This window comes from Carlito syrichta, unplaced genomic scaffold (assembly GCF_000164805.1).
Source record: "Carlito syrichta isolate Samal-C Ts95f unplaced genomic scaffold, Tarsius_syrichta-2.0.1 Scaffold308955, whole genome shotgun sequence".
Classification (NCBI taxonomy): domain Eukaryota; kingdom Metazoa; phylum Chordata; class Mammalia; order Primates; family Tarsiidae; genus Carlito; species Carlito syrichta.
In genome coordinates, this window is record NW_007253051.1 from 442,983 (window position 1) to 469,332 (window position 26,350).

Below are 26,350 nucleotides of genomic sequence, written 5' to 3' on the forward strand. Positions count from 1 at the left end.
GACTTTGCTGACTTCTCCCCAACTCCCCACTCCATCTTTCTAACGCAGAGTGAGCAGCCAATATGAGGGATGGGCTTGCAGTCCTGGTGTCCACAGGCTGTACCAGCTTGTCTGGGTTCCTGGCAGCTCCCGACAGACCATAAAGGGCGCAGACACAAATGGCCAGCTACATAGCAGGTGGTCAGTGGTGTGGTGTGGAACTGAGGGGGGTGTCCAAGTCCAGGGGAGTGTCTAGTGTGAGGAGAGGGAATGCTGGGTGACAAAGGCTTCTCCAAGGAGTCACCAAGCTGGGTCTGCCAGGCCAGGTGGAGAACGGACATGTGCGAAGCCCCAAGGCCTCCAGCTAGGGCCTCCTAAAGGACAGCTCTGCTCACCCAGCCCTAGACACACAATGAGGAGTCTCTAAAGGCAGGGCAAGGGCATAGGGGCAGAAAGGAAGGCTGTGGACCCTCCAGTCTTCCTAAAACCTCAACTTCAATCTATGACTGCTTTTTGCTGGATGCTTGTTTACATGTGCCGTGGATTATTAATAAAACCCGCAACAGAATTTGAATTACTGATAACTTGTTAAACAACCTGAATGGGAGACTCAAAACAGATCCTGTGGGGGAAATAGCAGGTCCTCAGGGGTTGGAAACTACTCTAAACCATTGGGCTGGGAGTGCTGACTCTCACCACTCTCACTGGAGGCAGCTGGGAAATTTGGTGCCAAGATCCCTGGGCACTGGCCCAGCTTCCAGAACCAGTTGGGAAGGGGGCCTGGCTAAGTCACCCCACAGCATGAGATTCACATCCACCTCTAGGAAAAGGTCCCGAGGTTGCCCTTCCTGCCGCCTCCTGAGGCCTGAGGAGCAGGTGAGGGCCCCGTTCCTGCTGACCTGCCGAACTCTTGACTTCCTGTTGTCCAGGGCGTGGTTTGACACCGGCCTCTTTCAATCTGCCAGGGAACTATCTTCTGCCTTTCTTCCATCTCGCTCTTCAGAAGCCAGCTCATGCTTTATGAAGGCAATTCAGTTTACCACCCGACAGAGTTTATTATTAACCTCATTTCAATTTTAAATAAAGGAAGCAAAAAAGGGTTTGACTCTAGGCCTCATTCCCCAGAGGATGGAAGACCGGTTGCGCCTTATGTGAGGAGAGACACATGTCCTTCCAGGCAGCCTCGGGGGCCCCTCCTCCAGCCTCCCAGCACTTTATCCCCTTCTCTACCACAAGAGTTTCCTTCTGCAACATTCACAGCCAATGCTCAATCTCAGACTACCCAGAAGCAAGGTTCAATCCATTCTTTCAACAGTCACTGCCTGTCAGCTAGCCTCTGTTTCCTAAAGGTCTGCCAATGGATAAAATTTCCTGACCGTCCCTTCCTCCTGCCTTACTCCACTGCCACCTAGCCTTTGACTGGCTCACGATCTCTGGCATCACTGCAGTGAGTCCTACTTTTTAATATTCAGGCCAACTGGCCAGTAGCCCCACAAGAAACAATGACAAAAACCTCCAGGAACCTGCATTTTAAAACAACAATCATTTCTCACCTACCACAATGGCAAAATATTTCAAAAATACAGTGTTGGAAGGACTAGGGAAAGGGGCATTCTCACCCACTGCTGGAGGGGGCAGACTCGGTCCAACTTCCCAGCAGGCAGCTTGGCAAGGGGGACATGGATCAATAATTTAATGTTCATGCCCACTAGCCCTGTCATTGTCCTGGTGTTTAAACTCAGGAAATAATGAGACAAGTGAGTGAGGACATGTGCCCCATGACATAACAGGGAAGAAAAAAAGCAATGTGAATGTGTGCTAGGGACCTGATGACATGAGAGATGGTGCAAAAGACAAAGGAATACCGTATAGCAGCAAACGTTAGCAATACACATTCACTAGCACCAGGATGGTCAGAATTTCTTGCTAAGAGAAAATACAGGCTATAATATATAACACACAAAATATTGGAGCAATGTGTGTTATTAAAAAAAGATCTGAAAGATAAACATCAAAAACTGTGAACAATGTCAGCTTTCTTGGGCATGGGCTTTAAGGTGACTCCATTTTTCTCCCCATGTTCTCTAATGTTTGTGACACCTGTGTCACATGAATAACACACCGGCATACCAACACAGACAGCCTGTCCTGTGTGTCCTCCCACCTCTCCAGGCCTTTGCTCTCTATTCACTGAGCAATCTCACGTGCCTGAGCTTTGGTTAAAGGTGCCTTGTCCGACTTTTGTAACACCCTAGGAGGGGATGCAGGGATTTCTTTGACACCTGGTTCATTGCCAAGATGGGTGGGGCTCGCCAGGATGTTTTCTAAGTCACTCAGTGAATTAAGGCAGGGAACCAGTAAAAAGACAATCAACCCAACTAAAACATGGGCAAAAGATCGGAACAGATATTTATTCAAAGAAGATGTGCAAATGGCCTAAATAAGCACACGTGAAGATGCTGAATGCAGTAAGTCATCAGGGAAATGCAAATTAAACCCACACTGAGATTCTGTGTCACTCACTAGAATGGTTATAGTGTAAAAAATAGACACTAACATGTGCTGGCAAGGATGTGGAAAAAAATGGTGGGAATGTAAGTGTGCGGCCCCTGTGGAAAACAGGTTGGTAGTTTTTCAGGTTAATCATACAGCCACCATGTGGCTCAGCCATTCTTCATGTAGGTATAAACCCCAAAGAACTGAAAACACAAAAGCTTGATCATAAATGTTCACAGCAGCATTACTGATAACAGCCAAAAGGTAGAAACAACCCCAATGTCCACCAGCTGATTAATGGAGGAACAAAATGTGCATCTCCACACAAATAATTAAGCCATAAAAAGGAATGAATTGCTGATTCATACTATGATGTGGATGAACCTTGAAAACATGCTCCGTGATAGAAGCCTGTCACAAGAGACCTTATATTGTACATGAATCCATTTAAGACTAGGCAAATCCATCCAGAGACACAAAGTAAAATAGCAGTTGCCAAAGGATGGGATAAGATTATACTGGAAGGTATGGCATTTATTTTTGGGGTGATGAAAATGTTCTGGAATTAGAGGGGCGTGATGTTCGCACAACATAGTGAATATGCTAAAAACCACTAAAGTGCCCATTTTAAAAGGGTGAATCTTTTCTTATATGAATTATCTCTTGATAAAAAATAAAGCAATTCGAGTCCCAGAAGAAAAATAAATTAGGGCAGTGACTTAACAGCCAGGGTTGTGTGCGTTCATGGAACCCAAGCTTCTCCAGAGCATACTGGCATGCTTCCTTGTACCCCCTGGGGAGGGGAATTCTCTCCCTCACTTGAGGCAAGTGAGGTCTCGGAGATGCAGGAAGATTCCCAGTTCTCACCACATTCCCTCTTCTAGGGGCTGGCCACTTTCCAGTCTCCATTTTGCTCACCTCCTAATGAACCAGTCACCTGTCAAGCACAGGCCAATTTCCTCCAAGCAAAGGTACCACAGAAAGGAGGGGACTGACAAGACACGCTGTGAAACTGCACAACACTCTGAAGGGGTTGTGGTAGACGGCTCACCTTAAACCCGCCTCCGACTTCTCCAAGGACATTTTCAATGGGCACCCTGGTGTTTTCAAAATGGACTTCGCATGCTGAAACACACGGAATTTAACATCTTATCAGATAAATGCAAAGCACTCTGCACCTGACCTGCCCCATGCAATTCATTCTTTATTCGTCCATTCGTCCATCCCACATCTAGTTGGGACAGTACAGAAAGACAAAGTTCCCATCTTTGTGGAGTTTACACTTCTGTTAAGGGACAAACGATCAGTAAAATGTCACACTGTGATCAGTGCTATGAATGAAAAAAACAGGGCATAGTGACAGACAGAAGAGGAGGTTGGATGGGACAGACAATACCATTTTTTTTCTTTTTTCTTTTTGTTGAGATGAGGTTTCACTATGCTGCCTAAGCTGGTCTCGAACTCCTGGGCTCAAGCAATCTGCCCCCCTCAACCTCCCATAGTGTTGGGATTACAGGCATGAGCCACCATGCCAGGCCTGATAATGCTATTTTTTATTAAGGGATAAGTCAAACTTTACGAAGGTGATATTTAGCAAAGTTTAAAGGATGAGAAAGAATTGGAAACAGAACAAAGCTAATGGACAGGCGTTTCCTAAGGCCTTAGGGTAGATCACTGGTCCCAGTTCTTAACTCTAACACAAATGTACCTCTGCAGTGTGACTGGAGCACCCTCCCCCCTGCAAGGAGGGATGCACTTCCCTTTTCCACCTGTGGATGCTGGCTATGGCCATGTGACTTGCCAACGGACACTAGTTGACCCAACATGAGCAGAAGCCCTAAATGTGCTTTTCTGGTTTGGCTTGGCCCCTTGGGTGCTTGTGATATGCTTCAAGACGAACATGGCAAAAAAAGCACATGGGCAGGCCTGAACCCAACCCACAGCTTGACACAGGCTGTCAGGTAGGTCCCTAGGACTGCAAGGAAACTCAGTGCTTGCTGCTGTCCCAGGTTCTCAGGTGGGCTGTCAGAGAGCATCACCGCAGTGAGGGATGGCTACGGGCCTCAGAGTGAACCCAGACGAGGTCAGTGTGAATAGGACACAGCCAGAGAAGGCTCAGGGTAGCAGGGGGTGGCAAAGGCTAGAAAGGAACAGTGGCTCTGGACTGGATCTTCTGTAACTTGTTTTTTTTTTTGCACATTGTTATAGAAACATGGCAACTCCTGGAGACTTACACCAGAGAAAACGGAGGGTCAGGATAGAGGTCATGGCTCAAGAGTGGCCAGCCCAGGAGTGAGCAACCTGGATCTGCTGATCCTTTGTTCTTCTGTGACACCTGCTGGAAACGCTTGGCTCTGAAAGGTGATGAACTGTGTTCCTCTGGCTGCAGGGTTGTATGAGGCTCGTGGTACATGGTTGCAGGACCAGTTGCTTCTCCCAAAGACTCTTGTTCCCCATAGGCTGTGGGTGTGGGTCGGACCCTGCCTTCTTCTCTGAGCTTGCTTGTGCCACCTGACCCTCTCATGGGGTCATAGCACGCCAGTGGGCACCACCAACTCTGACGGCAGCATGGATCACATCCCTTATGCACGGTTGGTGGCAGCCCCGGGCCTCTCCCTCCACCTTTTTCCCTGCCAACATGCCACACACCTAGCCTCATTCTCTGAAGGCCTCTGCACACGTGCCTTCCTCTGTGGGCAGTTTCTGAGGGGAAGCAGCACCAGTCGCGGTGGTAACACTGGCAGCAGCAGGGAACACCAAAATGTTTCTACACACAGAGCACCTAACACACACCTCACCCTCCTTTCTCACATTCCTCCAGGAGGGGGTTCTAGCAGCAGCCCTTCCCTTTATCTGAGGGAACTGCAATGCAGAAAAGTAAACAGCTGTTCAAGGCCACAAAGATCCCAAGTGGTGGGGCTCAGGGCAGAGCTTGGACCCTTGGCCTCTCCAGCCTGAGCAGCTGGCAAGGCGAATGCCACCATCCCGAATGCAGGAGCCCCAGAGATGGCTCACAGAAGGGTCCCCTCCAGTGTAGACCTACAGAGACCCAAGAGAAAGAGTGCTGTGAGGACTCCATGGAAGCCCTGGGCAGACCAAGGACAATTCACAGGACACCAGTCTTGAGGGAACCGAGTGCTTACCAGGGACTACAGTGGGCCTGGATGGGGGCAGGGAGAGTGAGAGGAAGGAGGAGGTACCAGCAGGAAAGTTGAGGGTTTTCTATCAGTGTTCACCTAGGACACTCCATCTTCTCCCCTTCTTGGTACCCACTGCCACCTCTCCCAAAAGGCCAAGAGCTCTGATGGTCTTACTTACCCTGAAACTGCCAGTGCTCAAAACCCTGAGAGGTCAATTGGTATCTGTCTAATCAATGAATTCATTGAAAGGAACTCATCAGGCAAACCCCTTGGGTCCGCTCCCACTGTGGGAGCTTTTCTAGCCTCTCAACAAATCCTGCTTTCTCACTTATTAAAAAAAAAAGACCAAAAACAAAAAAGGAATTCATCAGCATCACCATGGAAAAGCGTCTTATGGTATTTTTAACTTGGCCTTACTAAAATGCTTAAGAGAAACCTAAACTTTGAAAATCTCATTTTATCTTGATATTAGGACAGAGCAGAGGGTCATTCTCTCTCTCTCAGGCACATGTATGCACACAGCTACTTACTGTTAGAGCCCCGAATGCCTAACTTATCTTCAGGTTTCCCATGAGTGACTCCACCAAAGTCTCTTTCTACTATGAATGCTGTGATTTTGTCTTTTATTGAGCTGTCGGAATCAACAACCTCAGTCTTTGCAAACACGGTGAAAATATTGGCGAGTCCTCCATTGGTGATCCAGACCTGAAGAAAGAAAGAAGCACTGTGGAAAAAGCCAAACCCCTACATAATCCGTTGAGCTCCAGGTGCCGGTCAGACTTTAGGACAGACAAGCCAAGTTCTCAGCTCTGCCAAAGCCAAGCCTGTGTGAACAAAGGATGGGGCTCAGCCAAGTCTCCCCAGAGCAAGGAATTTCCCAAGGGACACAGAGAGCCAGGATGGGGTGGATGGAGAAGAGCGGCCAATGGGCCTGTGACAGCTCAGGTTCCACCACCAGACAGTTGGGTTTCTTCCAGAAAGAAGATGTTTTATTTCACAAGGTATTCATATATGAAAACATCACATTGTACCTGTAAATTAAATATATATTTATTTGTCAATTAAAGAAAGAAATAAAAAAAAGAAGGGGAAGGGAGGAAGGGTTAGGGGGAGAAAGGAGAAAAGGGTGAAAGAAGAAATAAGACTGCTCAACTAACTGCAACGTATGGAGCTTATTGGATCTTGATTCAAGCAAGCAAACTGTTAAAAAATAGTGTGGGGCAATTAGAAATTTGAAAGTTGACTAGATAGTTAAAAACTATCATCATTTTTTTTGATGTGATAATGGTATTATCGCTTAGATAATGGTATTATGGCTGAGACTATTTTTGAAAAATATTTCTATCATTTAGAGATACAAGCTAAGTGTCCGGACTGTTGATGTGATCCAGAGGTAGTGATGCTGCCAGTAGACACCCAGCAGCTGTGAGCAAGTAACTGCTAGAGCAGGTTCCAGGTACGGGGAAGTGCTGGACACCAAACTTCTGAATACGTTTGACATTTTATGTAACAAAAAATATAAAAACAGTAATCCCAGCACTTTGGGTGGCTTAGGTGGGAGGACTGTTTGAAGTCAGGGGTTCAAGACTGGTTCAAGCAACATAGAGAGTCTCTGTCTCTACAAAAAATTTTTAAATTAGCTGAGTGTTGTGGCACACACCGGTACTCCCAACAACTCAAGGTGTTAAGGCAGGAGGATCACTGAAGTTAGAAGTTCAAGACAAGTCTGGGCAATATAAAAGAGCCACTTTGTTGCCAGATCCCCTTCTCTACAAAAAAATCAGTCAGGTGTGGTGGTGCATGCTTGTAGTCCCAGCTACTCAGGAAACAGAGGTGGGAAGATTGCTTGAGCCTAGAAGTTGAAGGCTGCAGGGACCGAGGATCACACAACTGCACCCCAGTCTGGGCGACAGAACGAGACCTTGTATCCCAAAACAGACACACACACACACACACACACACACACACACACACACAAAGGCAGCTCAAGGATGTATTTGGTGCTACAGACTCTGGATCAGCCAGAACACTGTGGGTTCAATCCTGGCTCTGATCAAGAAGAGACTCAGGCCGGGCGTGGTGGCTCATGCCTGTAATCCCAGCACTTTGGGAGGCAGAGGCAAGAGGACTGCCTGAGCCCATGGGTTCGAGACTAGTCTGGGCAACATGGTGAGACCTCATCTCTACAATTAAAAAACAAAAAATTTGCCGGGCATGGTGGCACACCCCTGTAGTTCCAACTATTTGGAAGACTGAAGCACAAGAAGGATCACCTGAAAATCCAGCAGGCCGATGCTGTGGTGGCCGTAAGTGTGCCACTGCACTCCAGCCTGGGCAACAATGAGACTCCAACATGAATGAATGAATGAATGAATGAATGAGTTAATGAATAAGTGAATGGGTTAATGAATGAGTAAATGTATGAATGAATAAATGAATGAATAAGTACATGAATGAATAAGTACATGAATGAATAAGTAAACAAATGAATGAATAAATAAGCAAGTAAATGAACACATAAGTAAATAAATGAATAAATAAGTAAATGAATAAATAAGCAAATAAATGAATGAATGAATAAATAAGTAAATGAATAAACAAACAAGTAAACAAAGCTGACAGTGTTTAAAAAAACAAAAAAAGAAGAGACTCAGAACCTGGGCAAGTCCTCAGCCTCTTTGAACCATAGCAGCTTCTTCTGAGAAAGGAGAGCAGCATCACCCAATGAGAGGTCAAGAGATGGTACTGGGCACACCCCTGACCACACCTGGTGCCTGCAAAGTGCCCACTCAGGGGTACTGCAGACGTGACTGAGACCCCGACACACCATGAGGATGTGGTCCTACCTTGGAGCCGTTGAGGACGTAGTGCGTCTTGTCCTCACCTAACGTGGCTCTGCTCCGGATGGAGGCTGCATCACTCCCGCTGTTGAGAGAGAGAGATGGAGTTGTAGAGAACAACACTGGGAAAAAGGCCTGAGAACAGAGGGTTTAGTGCTTTAAAACTGTGGTTGGTAAACTTTTTAAATGAATGGTCAGAGGATAAATATACTTGGCATTCTGAACTACAGGATGTCTGGCTGTCTCTCTTTCTTAACTCTGCTGCTAGAATATAAAAGCAGCCACAGACAATTTGTAAAAAGATGGGCACATTCCAGTAATACTTTATTGATAAAAACAGGTGGCCTCTACTTCAGTAAATGAGGCAAAAAAGGTAACAAGGGAAGCAAGGCAGGCAAGGGTTTAAACACAGAAATGTGTTTCAAAGAATCTGAAGTGCTAGTTCAGGAAGGCCTAGGAGGGATGACTGTTTCCAGATGCCCAGGCAAAGGGAAGCAGGATGGAGTGTGGTCCATGTAATGTACTTGCCATCAGAAGCCCCGAGTCTCACTCAGCCCTGCTCCATCCCAGCCACGTGGCCTCAGGTTGGCCACACAACCTCACTGAACCTCAGTTCCTGATCTGCCAAAGGGGCCAGTACCACCCACCTTGCATACGCTGAAAGTTGTTTGCTGCCTGAATGCATTACCATATGTCAAGGTATGTTGTAAACCACACACATTTATTTACCAGGTATGTTATCTCATTTGCAAGTTTCATTGGGACAGAGAAGTAAGGTCAAGATCAGAGAACAAGGAAGAACAGTTGCTGACTTGACATTTTAAAAAATATAGTTTATTTAAAAGTAAACTAGAGTGAGAAAGGGAAGGGAGAGAGAAGATTCACCTCCCCAAGGTAGGGGAGGAGGGGCAAAGCCAGGAAGCATGGTGACGGCCACAGTTCAAAGAGCACATGGCTACACCAGAGTCTAGCAAGGCAATGACAGTTGACTTGATTTATTGGAAGATTTTGGGAATAAAAGTCAGCTACTCACAAAAATAGCCGCCCACCCCTTGTCCCAGTGAACCTTGGAAAATGCCATTGCATAACACCTTGTGGGGACGGGGCATGAGGTGGGGGCAGACCTGGCAGGCTCCGTGAGGCAGAAGGCTGCAATGTGCTCCCCAGATGCCAGCTTGGGCAAGTATTTGGCTTTCTGCTCCTCAGTGCCGGCCAAGATGATCCCCTAAGCAAAACATACACAGACCAGTTTCAGCTGTGAGGAGAAAGGGAGTGTGAGATGGGCTTGTTCCCCTTCTGAGGAAAGTACCTGCATCACACAAAAGAAGACAGCATCAGCTTAGAGTGGGCAGCCTAGGCGGAGCCCAGGGAGCTTGGATGCTGAGATCACCAAGAGCGCCCACACCAGGGCAGGCTGTGCAGAGTCTGGGATTTTCAACACATTCCATTTTCCAGCCCCATGGCCTTGGGCAAGGAATGTCCCATCTCAGTTATCTACAAAAGGGGACACCCCACTCACCAGCAGAGGGTCTGGATGACACCATGTGAAGACACAGAAGTGCCAGAACCAAACCGAGTATGAGAAGGTGCTTGGTCAATGCCAGGGCTGCCCCCCCCACTACTCAGTCAATGCCACGTGGACAGGCCCCTTAAAGTGTGGGCTCTCTGGCGTGGGGAGCTGAGCATGAAGGTTCTTGCTCTCTTGCCTGTCTACATGAGCAGAAATAACCCAAATGACGAGGATGCCACTCACGGGTGTGTGATCCTGGACCTGCCCCAACCCAGCCAGGGGAAGAAGCTGCGTACACCAGCAGCAGCAGGGGCTCCGCCCTGAATGACAAGAGAGCACAGGAGAAGTACAAGAGGTTTCATGGCCAGCTATGGTGAAGGAAGCAGCATCTGACTGGGGGGCCCTGAAGGATGGGTTGAGTGATGGGAACAGGAGAGGATGTCAAAGGGAAGGGACAGAGTGACTAGAGTGGGCCAGTGTAGGTGCATGTGTGGGGACTGAGCACCACAAGGTGTGGCTGGAGTGAGGAAAATGCAGGGTGGGCTGTGTGTCAGGTATCAGGCCTGACTCACTTCTCATGAAAGTGAGCAAGCTCCTGCCTCTATACCACCAGGTGATTGCAGAAGACCTCCAGAAAGCCCCGAATAGAAACCCCAGACACTTGACCTTGAGGCCAATAGCCTGGTGTGCTGCCAGAGTCACTGCGATGGACCCGTCCAGGCTGATGATCTCCCCTAGCCGTGCATACATGGTGTTGGAGAAGCCCAAGCCACCTAGGAGAGACAGACCAATTAAGCACAGCCCTACCCCAGATTCCCACACTGAGGCAAATGGCTTACTGGGTGTTTTCAGATATAAAACAATGCCAGATCACCATTAAAAAAAAATAGCCCACAGTCTTATCACTCAGAAAGAACCTCTCTCTGTATATCCTTTCAGACTTTTTAAAATATGTAAACATATAAGTATACAGTTATCTATATATACACTGAATCCCTTAGTGTGTTGCAGGGACCTTCCATCACAGATGTAAATCTTTAAATGCAGAGTGTCTCATTGCCCAGTACCCAGAAGACAATAGGATGGCGTTTCTCCGCCTTGGCACTGTAATATTTTGGAATAGGCTGTTCTCTGTCATGGGGATCCGACCTGTGCACTGTAGGATGTTAAGCAGAATCCCTGGCTTGTATAATTATTATTAATGTGTGTGTTTTTTTAAGTTGGGGTCTCACTCTGTCACTCAGGCTAGAGTACAGCAGTACAATCACAGCTCACTGTAGCTTCCACCTCCTGGGGTCAGGCAATCCTTCCGCCTCAGCTTCCTGAGTAGCTGGGACTACAGGCACATGCTACCATACCTGGCCACTTTTTTTATTTTTGTAAAGAGGAGGTCTCACTATGTTGCCTGGGCAGGTTTCAAACTCGTGAGCTCAAGCAACCTCCTGCCTTGGCTTCCCAAAGTGCTGGGATTACAGACATGAGCAACCATGCCTGGCCTGGCCTGGCCTTATGTCAAAAGGACCTGAGAGTAAAAGTAAATTGCACACATGAGTGTTTGTGTGTGACCTATTCCTTTGACACATTTTCTATTCCCCCTGCCCCCCACACCCCTTGCTAGTCCCTTTAATCTCTACAGAATTTAGGTGATCAACTTGAGAATGGGTGAAAAGGAGACGAGCTATAGTGACTGGCCAACTCTAATAAGGAGAAAAACACTGGGAACCTGGGGAAAAGGGTAAGGTCTTTCACTTGGGGGCTAAATACATCACTACAATGCTCAAAGAATGATAGAGACAGTCCAAAGGACAGAGGTCACATCTCCCACCTTGACGTGTCTTGCACCCCACAGCCAGCCACACGATACGCCTTATTCCTTGGTCCCGGGATGAAAAGAGCAGGACTCCACAGCTCTTCTCCCTACAAGTCCCTCAGTTGGTCCACACTCACTCACTATCTAGCCCATGACGAATGTTATCCTTTATTGCAGTGGGGTGACAACTAGATCTTAAATGTAAGGCATTTAAAAGCCAACCTGCCTGAACAGAAACTTTTTTTTTCCTGAGTCGGAGTCTCACTCTGTCGCCCAGGCTGGAGTGTAATGGCACGCTCACGGCCACCCCAGTGTCAGTCTGCTGGGCTCAGGCAATCCTTTCATCTCAGCCTTCCAAGTAGCCGGGACTACAGACATGTGCTACCATGCCTGGCTAGTTTTTTGACTTATTGTAGAGATGAGGTCTCGTGAAGTTGCCCAGGCTGTTCTCCAACCTGTGGGCTCAGGCAATCCCCTCATCTCGGCCTCCCAAAGTGCTGGGATTACAAGCTTGAGCCACCATGCCTGGCCCAGAAACCTTTTAAGGAGTGCTTTCTTAAGAGCTAAACCAGCCGGGAGGTGTTTCCTTGACTTACCATATTCTTCTGGAATCTGCATCCCAAAAAGCCCTAGGCTCTTCAGTTTCTCTAGAGTTTCATCTGAGATTTTCCCCTCCTGGTCAATTTTTTGAGAGTCCACTGCCAAGAGGAAATAGCATGTAAACAAATATAAGCTATATTTATACAAATAAAAGTAAACAGAACAGTTTTTGCAAATTATCCAAAGTCACAAAGTAACTAGAAATTGTGTAGCCATAGTCACTAAGCACGTGTTTAATTTTATGTAATTAGCCCAGGAAGAATTGTGTTTTCAAAAGCTACCAGAGCTAGGTAGTGTTGTGATCCCTGGGTCTGGATGCTAGTCATATGAGTGCTTTCAGTGTGTAAAACAGCAGCAAATTATACATTGATGAGATGTACATTTTTCTGTAGGCATACTAAACTTCATTATGCTTTTGGTCAGTAATTTCAGAGAATAAACATGAAACTCTCAGAACTGCACTCAAGATGTTTAGCCAGATAGACACCTCTAGGTAGTATCTGGCCAAGACTCACCTTGCTGTCAGAGGCTATGTTGCACAGTCTACAAATTCTGAGTCATTTAGTCATTTACTAACTCATTCATTCATTCAACATTCATTAGAGCAAAACTGGACAATCAATCAATAGCATTAGGTCTGTAATTATATACTTTTTTATGCATCAAGTTAATTAAAGTGTACTCCTGAATTGTTAAGTAATAAACTTCATCGGAATTATAAATTGTGAAATAAGTGCCATAACCAATGCTGAGGAATTTTGTACACGATTCACTAAAGAGACCCATGGATTACCCAAATGCAGTCCAAAGTCCTCATTTTGTATCCTTTTATGATTGTTGAGTTTAGACAACTTTAGAGAAACTGTTGAATTCTGACGTGTTTGCCTGTAAAAATGTCACAATTAGGAAGGACTGTGATCAATTCTTCCATCCACCTTCATTGCCAGTCAATCACAAATCTTTTTACTTACAGATTAGTTTGCATTTTTGAGTTTTATGTAAATGGATTCATGTAGCAGATACTTCTTTCTTTTTTTTTTTAGTTGGAGTCTCAGTCTGTCACCTGAGCCCAGGATGGAGGGCAGTGGTACGCTCACGGCCACTGCAGCCTTGACATGCTGGGCTCAGGCAATTCTTCTGCCTCAGCCTTCCAAGTAGCTGGAACTATAGGCAAGCATCCCCATGTCCAGTGAATATTTTGATTTATTGTAGAGACGAGGTCTTGCCAAGTTGTCCAGGCTGGTTTCAAACCCCTGGGCTCAGGCAATCCTCTTGCCTCTGCCACCCAAAGTGCTAGGATTACAGGCATGAGCCACCATGCCTGGCAGCAGGTATTTCTTTTCCCTATTGTTCGATATTCTATTGTACGGGTGTACACTGTTTATCTAAATTTGATAAACAGTATAAACACACAGAGCCAAGAAGCTCAAAGAACTCCAAGCAAACGAAATGTAAAAAATGACGTCAACACAGATGATAATCAATTTCCCAAAAACCACTTAAAAGCAACCAGAGATGAAAGAAACACTATGTACAAAGGAAGGAAGATCAAATGATAGCAGACATCTCATCAGAAGCAACATGAAGCCAGGAGAGGAGGAACACCATCATTGGCCTGAAAGGAAAATACTGTCAAGACAGAAATATTTTCTAATGAAACAGACGTTTCCAGACATACAAAAGATGAGAACGTTCACCCCCTGCAGAACTGCACATCATGAAATGTGAGAGTCCTTCTCACAGAAAAGCAATGAGGCCAAAAGGAATTCTGAATCTACTTGAGAATGAAGACCCCTAGAATCAGTAACAAGATAGGTAGCCATAAAATCATTTTTTCTTATTTTAAAATTTGCTCTGAAAAATAAATGAACAACAACAAAAAAGGTGCAGGCCTTTTTGTAGACACTGAAAAGCTGCTTCTAAAATTGATAAGGAAATGCAAACGACCCACAGGAGTCAAAACAGTTTTGGAAAAGGACAAAGTGGAGAACACTCATTCTCTGATTCTCACCCTTACCAAAGGCTCAGTGAATGAGACAACGTAATATTTATATAAAGATAGACAAATAGATCAGTGTAACAGAATAGATAATTCAGAAATAGACCCACACATAAATGGCCAAATGATTTTTGACAAAGGTGTAGTATCCTTTTCAATAGGAAAGGATATAAATGTTGCCAGAATTATTGGATAACAAGATGCAAGAATAACCATCCACAATCTTTACCTCCCCCATACCCCAAATTAACTTGGAATGAAACACAGACCTAAACCTAACAGTTAAAACTATAGCATGGTGGTTCAAGTCTATAATCCCAGCACTTTGGGAGGCCGAGGTGAGGGGATTGCCTGAGCCCACGGGTTCGAGAACAGCCTGGGCAACTTCATGAGACCTCATCTCTACAATAAATCAAAAAAATTAGCCGGGAGTGGTAGCGCACGCCTGTGGTTCTGGCTACTTGAATGCTGAGGTGGAAGGATCGTTGGGCCCCAGCAGGTCAATGTGGGTGGCCATGAGTGTGCCACTGCACTCTAGCGTGGGCAATAGATTGATACTCCAATTCAAAAACCAAAACAAAACTATAAACCTTCTAAAAGAAAATATAAATGAAAATCGTGGCCTTGGGTCTGATAGATTTTTTTTTTGAGTTGGAGTCTCACTCTGTTGCCCAGGCTGGAGTGCAGTGGTGTGCTGTTCATGGCCACTGCAGCCTCAACTTGCTGGGCTCAGGCAATCATTCCGCCTCAGCCTTCCAAGTAGCTGGAACAACAGACGCATGCCACCACGCCTGGCTAATTTTTGTGATTTATTGTAGAGATAAGGTCTCACCAAGTTGCCCAGGCTGGTCTCAAACCCTCAGGCTCAGGCAATCTTCTTGCCTCGGCCTCCCAAAGTGCTAGGATTACTGGCTAAGCCACCATGCCCGCCAAATTTTCCACCCACAATACAAAAAGCACAAACTACAAAAGAAAAAAGTTGCACTTAATCAACATTAAAATTTTCACTATTTAAAAGATACCAAAGAAAAGGAAAGAGGAAACTACGGAGTGGAAGAAAAAAAAATTTCTTTTTTTTTTAGTTGGAGCCTTACTCCATCGCCCAGGCAGACGCACACTCATGGCCACTCCAGTGTCGAACTGATGGGCTGTGGTGAGCCTTCTGCCTCAGTCTTCCAAGTATCTGGAACTACAGACATGTGCTACCATGCCCAGCCTATTTTTGATTTATTGTAGAAACGAGGGCTCACCAAGTTGCCTGGGCTGGTTTCCAATCCATGGGCTCAGGCAATCCACTCGCCTTGGCCTCCTAAAGTGCTGAGATTATAGGCTGAGCCACCAAGCCTGGTCGGAAGAAAATTTTTACAAATATGTATCAGACAAAAGACTTGGATGTTAAATACAAGACTTCTTACAAGTCAGTCAGAAGACAACCCAATTTTTAAATAATGGGTAAAATATTTGAACGATACTTCACCCACCAAGACATACAAGCCAAATAAGCATGTAAGAAGCAGAAGAACTGCCTGAGCTTAGGCGATCCTTCCACCTCAGCCTTCCATGTAGCCAGAACTACAGTAGCGTGCGACCACGCCTGGCTAATTTTTTTATTTATTGTAGAGATGAGGACTTGCCAAGTTGCCCAGGCTGTTCTTGAACCCGTGGACTCAGTTAATCCTCTCACCTCAGCCTCCCAAAGTGCTGGGATTACAGGCTTGAGCCACTGTGCCCAGCTGAGGAGATATATTAAAAAGCCTGACCATACCAAGTGTTGGTGAAAATGTAAAGCAACTGGAACTTTCACACACTGTGGTGGGAATGCAAAGTATCCACTGTGGAAGACAGCAGTTTCTTACAGTGTTAGTCAAACACCTGACATATGATGTAGACATTCCATTCCTAGATGTCACTCAAGAGAGATGCAAGCGTATGCCTGCCAAAGACTCACACAAGATGTTCTTTGTGATAGCTATAACTGGATACATACCATGTCAATGAATAGTTGTATGGATCAACAAATCTTGGTATATCCATACAAAAAAACACTACTCAGCAATGAAGAGGAAGAATTACTGATACATACAGCATGTAGAAACTCAAAATCACATGGAAAGAAGTAGATCAAAACATAATGTATGGTTCTATATAAATACAATTCCAGGAAATAAAAATCTAACCTATGGTGAGAGAAAGCAGATCTGCAGTTGTCTAGGGACAGGGAGGGAATGAAATAGGCATGAGGAAAACTGTAGGCGTAATGAATGTGCTTATTATCTCTGTTGTGTTGATGGCTCCTCAAGCATACACTTGAAATAGTCATATGTGGCTTAAGGATCTGAGAAATGCATTGTTAGGCAATTCTATCCTTGTGTGAACATCAGAGTGCACTTACACTAACCTAGATGGTGTTTCTACTACACACCTAGGCTGCATGTTGAGTGTGTTGCTCCTAGGTACACATTTGCACAGCATGTGACCGCACTGAATGGTGAAGATGGTTCTAACACAATGGTAAGGATTCATATCTTTAAACACAGAAAAGTTATAGTAAAAATGTGGTACGATGATCTTCTGGGTCCACCATGATATATGTGGTCTGTCATGCACTGGAATGTAGTTGTGCAGCACAGGATGGTGTGCATTTACTGTAAATCAATTATACCTCAATAAGCTTGAAAAAGAAAAAAACTTGACAAACCACATGATGAAAGTTTCAATAACAGAACAAGAGACTATTGAACTAAAAAAAGAGCCAAGTAGAAGATAACCACTAGAAAAAAATAACAAATATTTCTAAATAACAACTGACGTGTATATAAACTAAGCAACGTTTAAAACTAGCAACATCCAGTTGATGGCACATAGCAGCACTTCTCAGAGGTCCTGGAGGCCTAAACTGCTTCTAGGGGGTCCACAGGGTAAAAATTATTTTAATAATAATAATATGTTATTTGTTACGAAATCCTAATTCTCTCAAGACTGTAGAGTGGGGCACTGCATAGTGTTTTGGCTCAGAATCCAATACATATAGTCTCATGCACAATGCTCCCTAGAATTTCATCTTTGTTTTTTAAATTTTAAAGATGCAGATGGCGTTTTTTGCCCATACCAGCTCTGGTATGTCTCTCTTTCTTTTCTCCCTTCTTTCTCTAATAAACTTTGTTTTAAAACTTTGAAGAAAAAAAAAAAAGAAAATAAAAAGGATGTGGGGTACATTTCAGGGTTAGGTATATAATTGGTCATTGTACAAGTGAAGTTTGGGACTCATTTTGGTCCCCACTTCACTTGGTTTGATGAAGTATGGCCCCATCCTACCTCCCCAGAATTTCATCTTTATGGTGATTACATGAATAAATCTTGATCAAGTACTCAGAACTTAGTCTTGGGCTGGCACATAAGTCATTGAAAACAGTATAACAGGCAGCTTATATTTCCACCAAGACTTTGCTTTTTTCCTCGGCTGTTAACATGTTAGTAATACTTTTGAGGAAGGACTGTCCATCCTGGTTGGTTTTCTTTTTTTGTTTGTTTTTGTTTTTTTTTGAGCTGGAGTCTCACTCTGTCATCCAGACTGGAGTGCAGTGGCTGCTCCCGGCCACCGCAGCCTCGACCTGCCGGGCACCGGCGATCCTGCCGCCTCAGCCTTCCAAGTAGCTGGAACTACAGGTGCGCACTACCACACCCGGCTAATTTTTGACTTATTGTAGAGATGAGGTCTCACCAAGTTGCCCGGGCAGGTCTCGAACCTATGGGCTCAGGCAATCCACTCACCTCAGCCTCCCAAGGCATGGGATTACAGGCTGAGCCATTGAGCCCGGCTTCTGGTTGGTTTTCATAGAGGCCAGTTGTGATTATTTTCTCCACGTCTCTACCTGATTCATTGCTTCTCCATTTCAGTGGCACCACTTGCTACCTGTAGTTGTGATACAGAAAGCCCCTTGCCCACAGTGATTCTCCTCTCTGAATGTACATAAAACACGAGGGAGACCCCCCAAAACCCAAAATTTATTTATTAAAAAATTGTGTATTTATTCTTATATATTTAAACTTCAGTTACCTTCGAGAGTACCTAACAGCACTCTGTTTCATGCAATACACCTATGGAAATGCTTTTCCCACCACTTCACACTTTTTGAACTCGTCAGTTTTAATGTCTCATAGTGCTTCTGCCATTTTTTGGTTTCACCTCTTCAACACTGGCAACACGTTTTCCTTTGAGGACTTTTTTCATCAGGGAAACACAAAGTCACTTGGGGCAAGACTGGGTGAGTATGGAGGGTGGGGCATGAGGATCATGCCGCTTTTGGTCAAAAACTGCTGAACACTCAGCACAGTGTGAGTAGGTAAGCTTGTAAATCGCCCATCATGATATGGGCAAATGTGATGAAACAAACTCCAACAAATAATCTCTGAAGTCAAACGCAATAACACTAACTGGTATGCTGATGCCCATGGGTTCCTAGAACACTTACCTAGTAGGGGAAGCCTGTACTACAAGGGACCCACCCTCCAAAAGATAATTCCAGTTTTTTGGGGGCACCCCTCTCATAGGTGTATCTGTCTGTTCTTTTCATCGCTTTGCCCTTGAATTCCATTCCCTCTTGAACTCACATCATGGCAGCTGAATCAACACATAGTTCATTCCAGCATTTGCTATTTATTCCACTATGAGAATTTTGTTCTGGTGAGGAAGAGGTTTGGTTAGCAATATTTTTACTTGTTGTATTTTTACATCTCTGCAAACATGGAGGTGACAGTCATTGCTGACAGAGACCTATATCCTGGAAATGTGTTTTTCTTGCTTTAAATATACCTGTGAATATTATAAAAAATCAGGTAGTTAAAAAAAAAACACTATACTGTACAGTAGACTTTTCAAAGGCTACATGCACAGATAGGTGAATTCAGCTGTTTTTGTTTTGAGTCAGGGTCTCACTCTGTCACCCAGGCTGGAGTGCAGTGGCATGATCACAGCTCACTGAAGCCTCCAACTCCTGAACTCAAGCGACCCCCCTGGATCAGCTTCTCGAGCAGCTGGAAACAGGTGAACACCACCGCATTCGACTAATTTTTTTATTTTGTTTGTAGACTTGGTGTCACGCTATGTTGCTTAGACTGGTCTCGAACTCCTGGGCTCAAGCAATCCTCCTGCTTCAGTCTCCCAAAGTGCTGGGATTACAGGTGTGAGTCACCATGCGCAGCCTCCAGATGTCTTCTAATAAACCAAACATTGAAAGGACTTGCAAAACCTTTCCATCTTTTCTTTGTTTTCCAAATACTTTTGATATTGCTTATCAGCTGGGCATGATGGCTCATACCTGTAATCCCGGCACTTTGGGAAGCCAAAGAGGGAGGATCCCTCAAGCCCAGGAGTTTGGAACCAGTCTGGGCAATATAGCAAGACCCCATGTCTACAAAAAAATAAAAAAATTAGCCAGCCTTGTGGTGCATACCTGTAGTCCCAGCTACTTGGGAAGCTGGGGCAGAAGGATCACCTGAACACAGGAAGTTGAGGTTGTGGTGAGCCACAATCATACCACTGCACTCCAGCCTGGGTGACAGAATGAAACCCAATGAAAAAAAAAATGGTTTATGTTAACATGTAATGGGTTCATCAATATTTTTAAATGAAATCATAAATGAACACAGTATACATATTTGAAACTCCTCAGTTTTAATCCCTAAGAGGACAAAGAATAATAGGTAAAACCCACATACACAAAATCTCTTCAGGATCCTAGCATTAGGGAAAGGTTGCTGTCAGTTCACTAAACTCTCCATCACCATCACTGCCAGTTCCTGGCTGAGGACTGGACAACTGCTCTAGGGGAGAGACCTGCAGTCTAGAGTTCTCTCCCCACCCTACAGACTGGGGATTGCTGGTCCACAATAAGCTAAGAATACAGAAGGTGAAACTCAACAGTTGTATGCTGCAGCAACAACCAGCATGTGCTTCACAGGCTTGTGTGGTGTGTGTGGTGTATGGTCTTGGCTTTGCCATCTCATTTTTCAGTTATTCGTTTGTATTGTTTCTCATAGAAGTGCTGACTTGTGGCAGTTTGGAAATGTTAACAAGTAGTCCGTCACCACAGATACCCTGAGAACTGACCTTGAAGTCTTTTAATTAGACAGCGATTAGGATGACCCCTAGAGCCAAATATGAGTAGAAGCTTTTTCTTCCTCATTAATGATCCTCAAGAGAACTTCCCCTATATATGCCACTTCTAATGCAAATATCACCCCAATCTGCAATGGAAATTGACAGTGATCAAGAAAACCACACATACCCTCTTCAGCGAAGAACTTCTCCACGGGTCCCACGAATTGATGCATTTCATTAAGTTCATCTTGGCTAACTTCTGGAAATGGGAAAACCTCTTTCTGAAAATAACAAGCATTTATCAAAAACTTAATTTTTAGCAATCTCCCTTTGTGGTTAATATCAGTTCAAAGGGGAAAACAATAAGTATTTTATTCCACACTGGCCAGCAGGTCTTTACAAGGTCTTAAGATGCAGGAATTGTGGGTAGACTCCACCACCTATATTCATCTTCCTCCTCAGCTCCAGCAGGTAATTCCTGATTTTGATCAGCTTTCCTGCTTAGTAACAAGTGATGAAGATAGTCCCATGAAACGAATAGCCCCAGACTAACACTTAGAAGCTTTGGAGGTCTGGCCCCTCATTGCAGGCTTACTAACTCGTGGCCTTCATCAAATCCCTTCAGCTCTCCAAGTTTCCACTTTCTTAACCACCATATGGGTAACGTTTACTAAAGTCTTTGTGAGGATCATGGAAGACAGTGGATGTGAAAGTGTCTGACTGAAATGAAAATTCTGTGTCAACGACTGTGTGAGCTCAAAGATGCTGCATTGACAAGAATGCACTGTGCTGACCCCTAGGTCTGACCTCAGTCCCTCCCACCCAACAACATCTGGAATAGATGTCCAGTGGAGTTACTGAAAAAGGTTTGGCTGTGGAGCAAGATCAACATGAGTCCAACCTGGGCTCAGCTACTCCTCAGCTGTGTGACTTGGGCAACTCACACAGCTTTTTTCAATGTCAGTTTCTCCCTTACAATAATCCTGTTTATCTCAGAATTTTTGAGCCTGGTTGTGAGGCTCAAAAAAGGTCATTTGTCCTGGAACATAAATTTGTATGAAATGCTGGTTTTGCATATCCCTACCTCATGGCCTAGAAAATGACTTAACTTCCAGTCTGTTTATTTATTTATTTATTTTTTAAGTTGGGGCCTCATGTTGCCCAGGCTGGAATGTAGCTGCATGATCACGGCTCACTGCAGCCTTTACCTTCCGGGCTCAGATGGTCCTTCTGCCTCAGTCTCCCGAATAGCTGGGACAGCAGGTCCTCCATTACACCTAACTTTCTCTCTTTTTTTTGAGTTGGAGTCTTACTTTGTTGTCCAGGCTGGAGTGCTGTGGCAGGCTCACAGCCACTGCAGCCTCGACTTGCTGGGCTCAGGTGATCCTTCTGCCTCAGCTTTCCAAGTAGCTGGAACCACAGGAATATGCCACCATGCCTGGCTGATTTATTTATTGCAGAGACAAGGTCTCTCCATGTCGTTCAGGCTGGTCTCGAACCACTGAGCTCAGGTAATCCTCTCGCCTCGGCCCCCCAAAGTGCTGGGATTACAGGTGCGAGCCACCATGCTCGGCTTAACTTTCTTTTAAATTTTTTGTAGAGACAAGGTCTCACTAAGTTGCCTAGGCTGGTCTTGAACTCCTGGACTCAAGCAATCCTCTCACCTCAGCTTTCCAAAGTGCTGAGATTACAGGTGTGAGTCACTGCGCCTGGACCTCCAGACTGTTTCAATGAGTGGCCAAAGTTTCTGACTATCGGGATTCTCTGCTGCCCTTGAAATCATTCTACTGTGTCCTGTACCCATCTGGCCTTCTGGGCTCCAAGCTACTCCTTCAGTTGCTAGCATGACATGAGGTTTGGATGTGGACTCAAGGCTGCTAAGCAGTGATGTCCCAGGTCACAAGAGGTGGGCCCAGGAGCTGCCTCTCCTCACGGCACCTCTCACCATGTGTCTCCAGAGAGGTCTTCCGAGGAGTCCTCAATCTTCCCACCATCCTTGTACATCTAGTCAGCCACCTGATTCGCCTACTCTAGCAACACACTCACAAATATTTTTTCCACTCTGGGCCCAGGACCACAGGTCTATAGATGGATTCCTAGTCAACAGTGACGGCTGACCTAAAGGAATCCATCCCTAACTGCTCGGAAGGTGGTGTGGAAAAAAACAAGCTGAAGATTCCTTCACTCTGAAGCCTCTGAGATCAAAGCCCATTTCCTTCATTAAATACAGAGGCTTACTGTCACCTGGGCCTTGTGCAATGGGGCTGTCAGAGACCATTCTGGTACCAGCGGGCAGGCCAGATGAGAAAAGAGAGACAGCCTGGCAACCTGTTGGCCTTCAGGAAAATGGCTATGGGGAGAGGAATCCTAGGGAAAGAAAGGGTTCTCTGTTATCAAATCAGGCCAATGCCTCATGGCATGGGAGGGGAGTTCAACCGCAACAATGAAAAGTTTTCAATTTTTCTAAAGCAGTGGAACCTGTTATTCAAATAAATCTAGTGTGGGAACCAAATATGTAAAAGAGATAGAAGCCAAGTGGCTCTGACTGAGGCTGCTGATAGGGAAAAGAGTCATCCAGATCTCACCCACTCATTGTCCCACTCATCCTAGCAGTAGTCCCAGGGGCACTCCATGAGTAGTTTGGATCCAACTGAGGGCAGGGTGACAATCACTGGCCTAGAAAATCTCTAAGGTCTCTCTTCCCATTCTGAGATTCTCAGCATCATTTGCCACATTTCTACTCAAAGTGGGAACAGGAAAGCTGTGAGAGATGACATTTGCCTGATCCAAGGTTTTGGCTGTACAAGGGCCTGAAAGTGGTCAGATTCCAAAGACAGAAAACATAGGATGTGCTGTGGGATTAGATGTGGGACAGGAGACTAAGAGGAGTGGAAGGTAACTTCTGGTGTTTGCTCTAAAGAAGTGGAACAGAGTCACCATCATCTATGATAAAGCAGGCTGATAGGAGCAGGATTGGGCTCCAATTGGGCCAGTGGGAGACACCAGCTATTGTTTAGCAGTAAAGAAGAAACTAGTTATGACATTTAGCTCAACCAGTGAAGAATTTAGAACATGCAGGGAATGGTGCAAATGGTATTTCACAAGCCAGAGAAGAAAGTGTCAATGAGGATGGAGGGATGAAATGTGTCAAATGGCACCAATGGGTCAAGCAGGATGAAGACTGAGAACAGACCACAAGATATGACAACATGGAAGTCACTACTTTCATGACCGTTAGGGACAAAAGCCTGAATGGTACAGGTTTATAATCCAGTAGATGGAACAGTTGATGTAGGGGAGAAAAGAGAGAATTACCCTTGAGTAGGTGAGAAGGCCTAGGGTCTAATGAGACCGATTTTGCCTGGAGCAGACAGCTCATCCATAATAACAGGACATAGATAACATGGACACACATGCAGGGGGGAGAGGATACTGGTGGTGTAAGATATCATGGATTTTCTCAGCGAAATGGGAAGTCAAGCTGACAGCTGAGAGTGAGGGCAGGGTAGATACTGCCTGAGATTTAAAGACTGAAACAAATGAAAAATTTGTGTCATTCTTCAACCATGCAGCTAAAAGGCAGGAGGTCCCAGGGCAGAGGACCATACAGCCCCAGGTTAGGGGAAAATGGGTTTCCCACACTTTGAAGACCTAGCGCTGCACTTCCTAGCAGGACAAACTACTCAGTCTGAATCTCAGCTTCTGTATATCGCTGCTATAACGGGGTCAGCCTGACAACCTAAGAGGAATGTTCCAAAGAGATGTCAGGGAACCGCTCCCGTGATACAGGATCAAAGCAGAGTACCTCTAGAAAAGAGCAAGTTATGTATTTACTCCTATTTTGTAGATGAATGCACTGAGGCACAGGGAGGTGAAGCGATCAGCTCAAGGTCACAGGACTAGTATATGCTGAAGCCAGCACTAGCCCCTCTGCTGCACAGTACCGCACAGTTCACCAAGAATCTCCACGGCCTGTTCCCTGGGGCTCGACAACACATCTTTCAGGGAGGCACGTAACTCGCTCCATTTTAAGGCTGAAAGACTGAGTCTCAAAGTCAGTCAGGGCTGAAGTCAAGTCCAAGTCTTCCAACTCTAAGAAGAGAGTGGTACTTAATAACCAAGCTGCTACAACTGGCTGCGTCGTGTGACCCGTGGAAGGCACGCTGGGGTCAGATCTGAGGAACCTCAAACTGGGACACGCGCCAGGGCTCGGCTGCGGAAGGAAACCCACGGGCTGCTGGAAGGCGACAGAGGAACGGCAGGGTCTGAACAGTGTCAGGACCTGAGAGGAGGCCCGCACACCTCGGCGCCAGAACAGTGGAGACGAGGGCTGCTCCGTGACCACCCAGCCTGGAGTGTCCCCGATTCTCCGGAAAAAATTTAGCAGCAACACCTGCCAACACCACGTTCTTCAGATCCTCTGCCTCGGGAATGTCCCTGTGGAACTCCAGAGTGTAACGTGCCTCGCCCAGGGCCTGCCTCTCTGGCGGGTCTGAGGATTCTGACAAAGCTCGACCCCAGAGGTGCAAGCTGCTGGCGTAAATCGGGAGCCACACAGAAGGCCAGCCCAGGGCTTGTGTTACCTTCTCGATTTTGCCCAGGAAAAGCTCCTTGGCGAAAGCTCCTCTGGGCGGACTGGTGCGCAGCAGGCGCTGGCCCGCGGTGAAGACCTCCAGAGCCCGGCAGACACGCGCCCCTGCCACCGGGCGCAGAAGCCCGCAGATGCTCATGATGCCCGCGCGACCGAACTCGCTGTCTCCTTCTACCTAGAGCCGCAGGGAAGCTCGTGCACAGTAGGCGCTGCCGGATGACGTGACCACCAGCCACTTCAAGGAGGGCCCACTGCGCTTGCGCGGTCTGTCTAGCAGCGGCTGGGGAGGCCGGAAGGAGGGGACCGCCGCGGCCGCCTACCGCCCAAGACTTGGTCACGTGCACCTTGGTCACGTGCACCTCGGTCGCGCCGCGCGGTGACGCCACTAGCGTGTTTCCCGCCGGCCCGCTGCGCTTGCGCGGGCAGAGACGCTCCGCGCAGGAAGTGCGGAGGGGCGGGGCCGCTGGCGTCGCGAAGACTCGGGTCCGGCCGTTGTAGCCGCCGCAAGGGGGGTCGGTTTTTCGTATGCCCGCTGTTATTTTCGTAAATGCCAGACTGGGAAGCTTTCCACGTGTACAGAAACCTGAGGGACGGCGGTCTCTGCTTGCCCCCTTCCTGCCACAGGCGGCCGCGAGGACGTAGTCAAACTAGAGAAAATCAAGAGAATGGGGAGAGTTCGCGGTGTTGGGGGGGATCTGCAGGGCCCTCAGAGTATGGGTGACGTCTCATGTTTCAACTGTATGGTGGATTCATTGAGATTCATATTTTTTTTTTGCCTTGTAGCTCACATGTATGTTACCTTTTTTTTTTTTGGAAGAGGAAAAGAAAAGGGCTCTTCAGCCAGAGAGAGCTCTGGATAACCTGAGTCAGCATGTTCTGGGAAACACCAACATTAAAAGGTGGGCGGAGAGAACGAAGCTAAGGGGTAACCCAGAAGGGGTGGGACCAGACAGGCTTGTATCATTGACCAGTGCTGGAACATGCTTCTTGCCTTTATTGCATGAACTCCTTGAAAACTGTATGAAATCCTACGCATCTCAACGTGCTAAGACCCAACCCAATAAAAGGTTGAATTTCTAACACAACATCAGGGGAAAAAAATGCTCGTTTTGGGAGGCGGAGGCTGGAGGATTGCTTGAGCCCAGGAGCTTGTGACCAGCCCGGGCAATATAGCGAAATGTCGTTTCTAAAAAAAAAAAAAAAAAAAAAGAAGAAGAAGAAGAAGAATTAACCTGGAGTCGTGGCTAGCTCTTGTCGTTCTAGATAATCTGGAGGCCCAGGAGGT

General features: G+C 46.1%; 1 protein-coding gene across 1 annotated transcript in view; it reads right to left on the bottom strand.

Moving 5' to 3' along the window:
* The window catches only part of ACAD9 (acyl-CoA dehydrogenase family member 9), a 37,887-nt gene extending 12,675 nt beyond the window's left edge, over window positions 1-25,212 (bottom strand). The window contains exons 1-8 of the mRNA XM_008066486.2: window positions 25,058-25,212; window positions 20,662-20,755; window positions 12,372-12,473; window positions 10,632-10,738; window positions 9,580-9,680; window positions 8,462-8,540; window positions 6,146-6,320; window positions 3,527-3,600 (exon numbers count right to left, since the gene is read on the bottom strand). Coding sequence (XP_008064677.1) covers window positions 3,527-3,600; window positions 6,146-6,320; window positions 8,462-8,540; window positions 9,580-9,680; window positions 10,632-10,738; window positions 12,372-12,473; window positions 20,662-20,755; window positions 25,058-25,204 — 879 coding nt within the window. The 5' untranslated portion in view covers window positions 25,205-25,212. The remainder of the gene's footprint in view (window positions 1-3,526; window positions 3,601-6,145; window positions 6,321-8,461; window positions 8,541-9,579; window positions 9,681-10,631; window positions 10,739-12,371; window positions 12,474-20,661; window positions 20,756-25,057) is intronic.
* Between the last annotated feature and the right edge of the window lie 1,138 nt (window positions 25,213-26,350).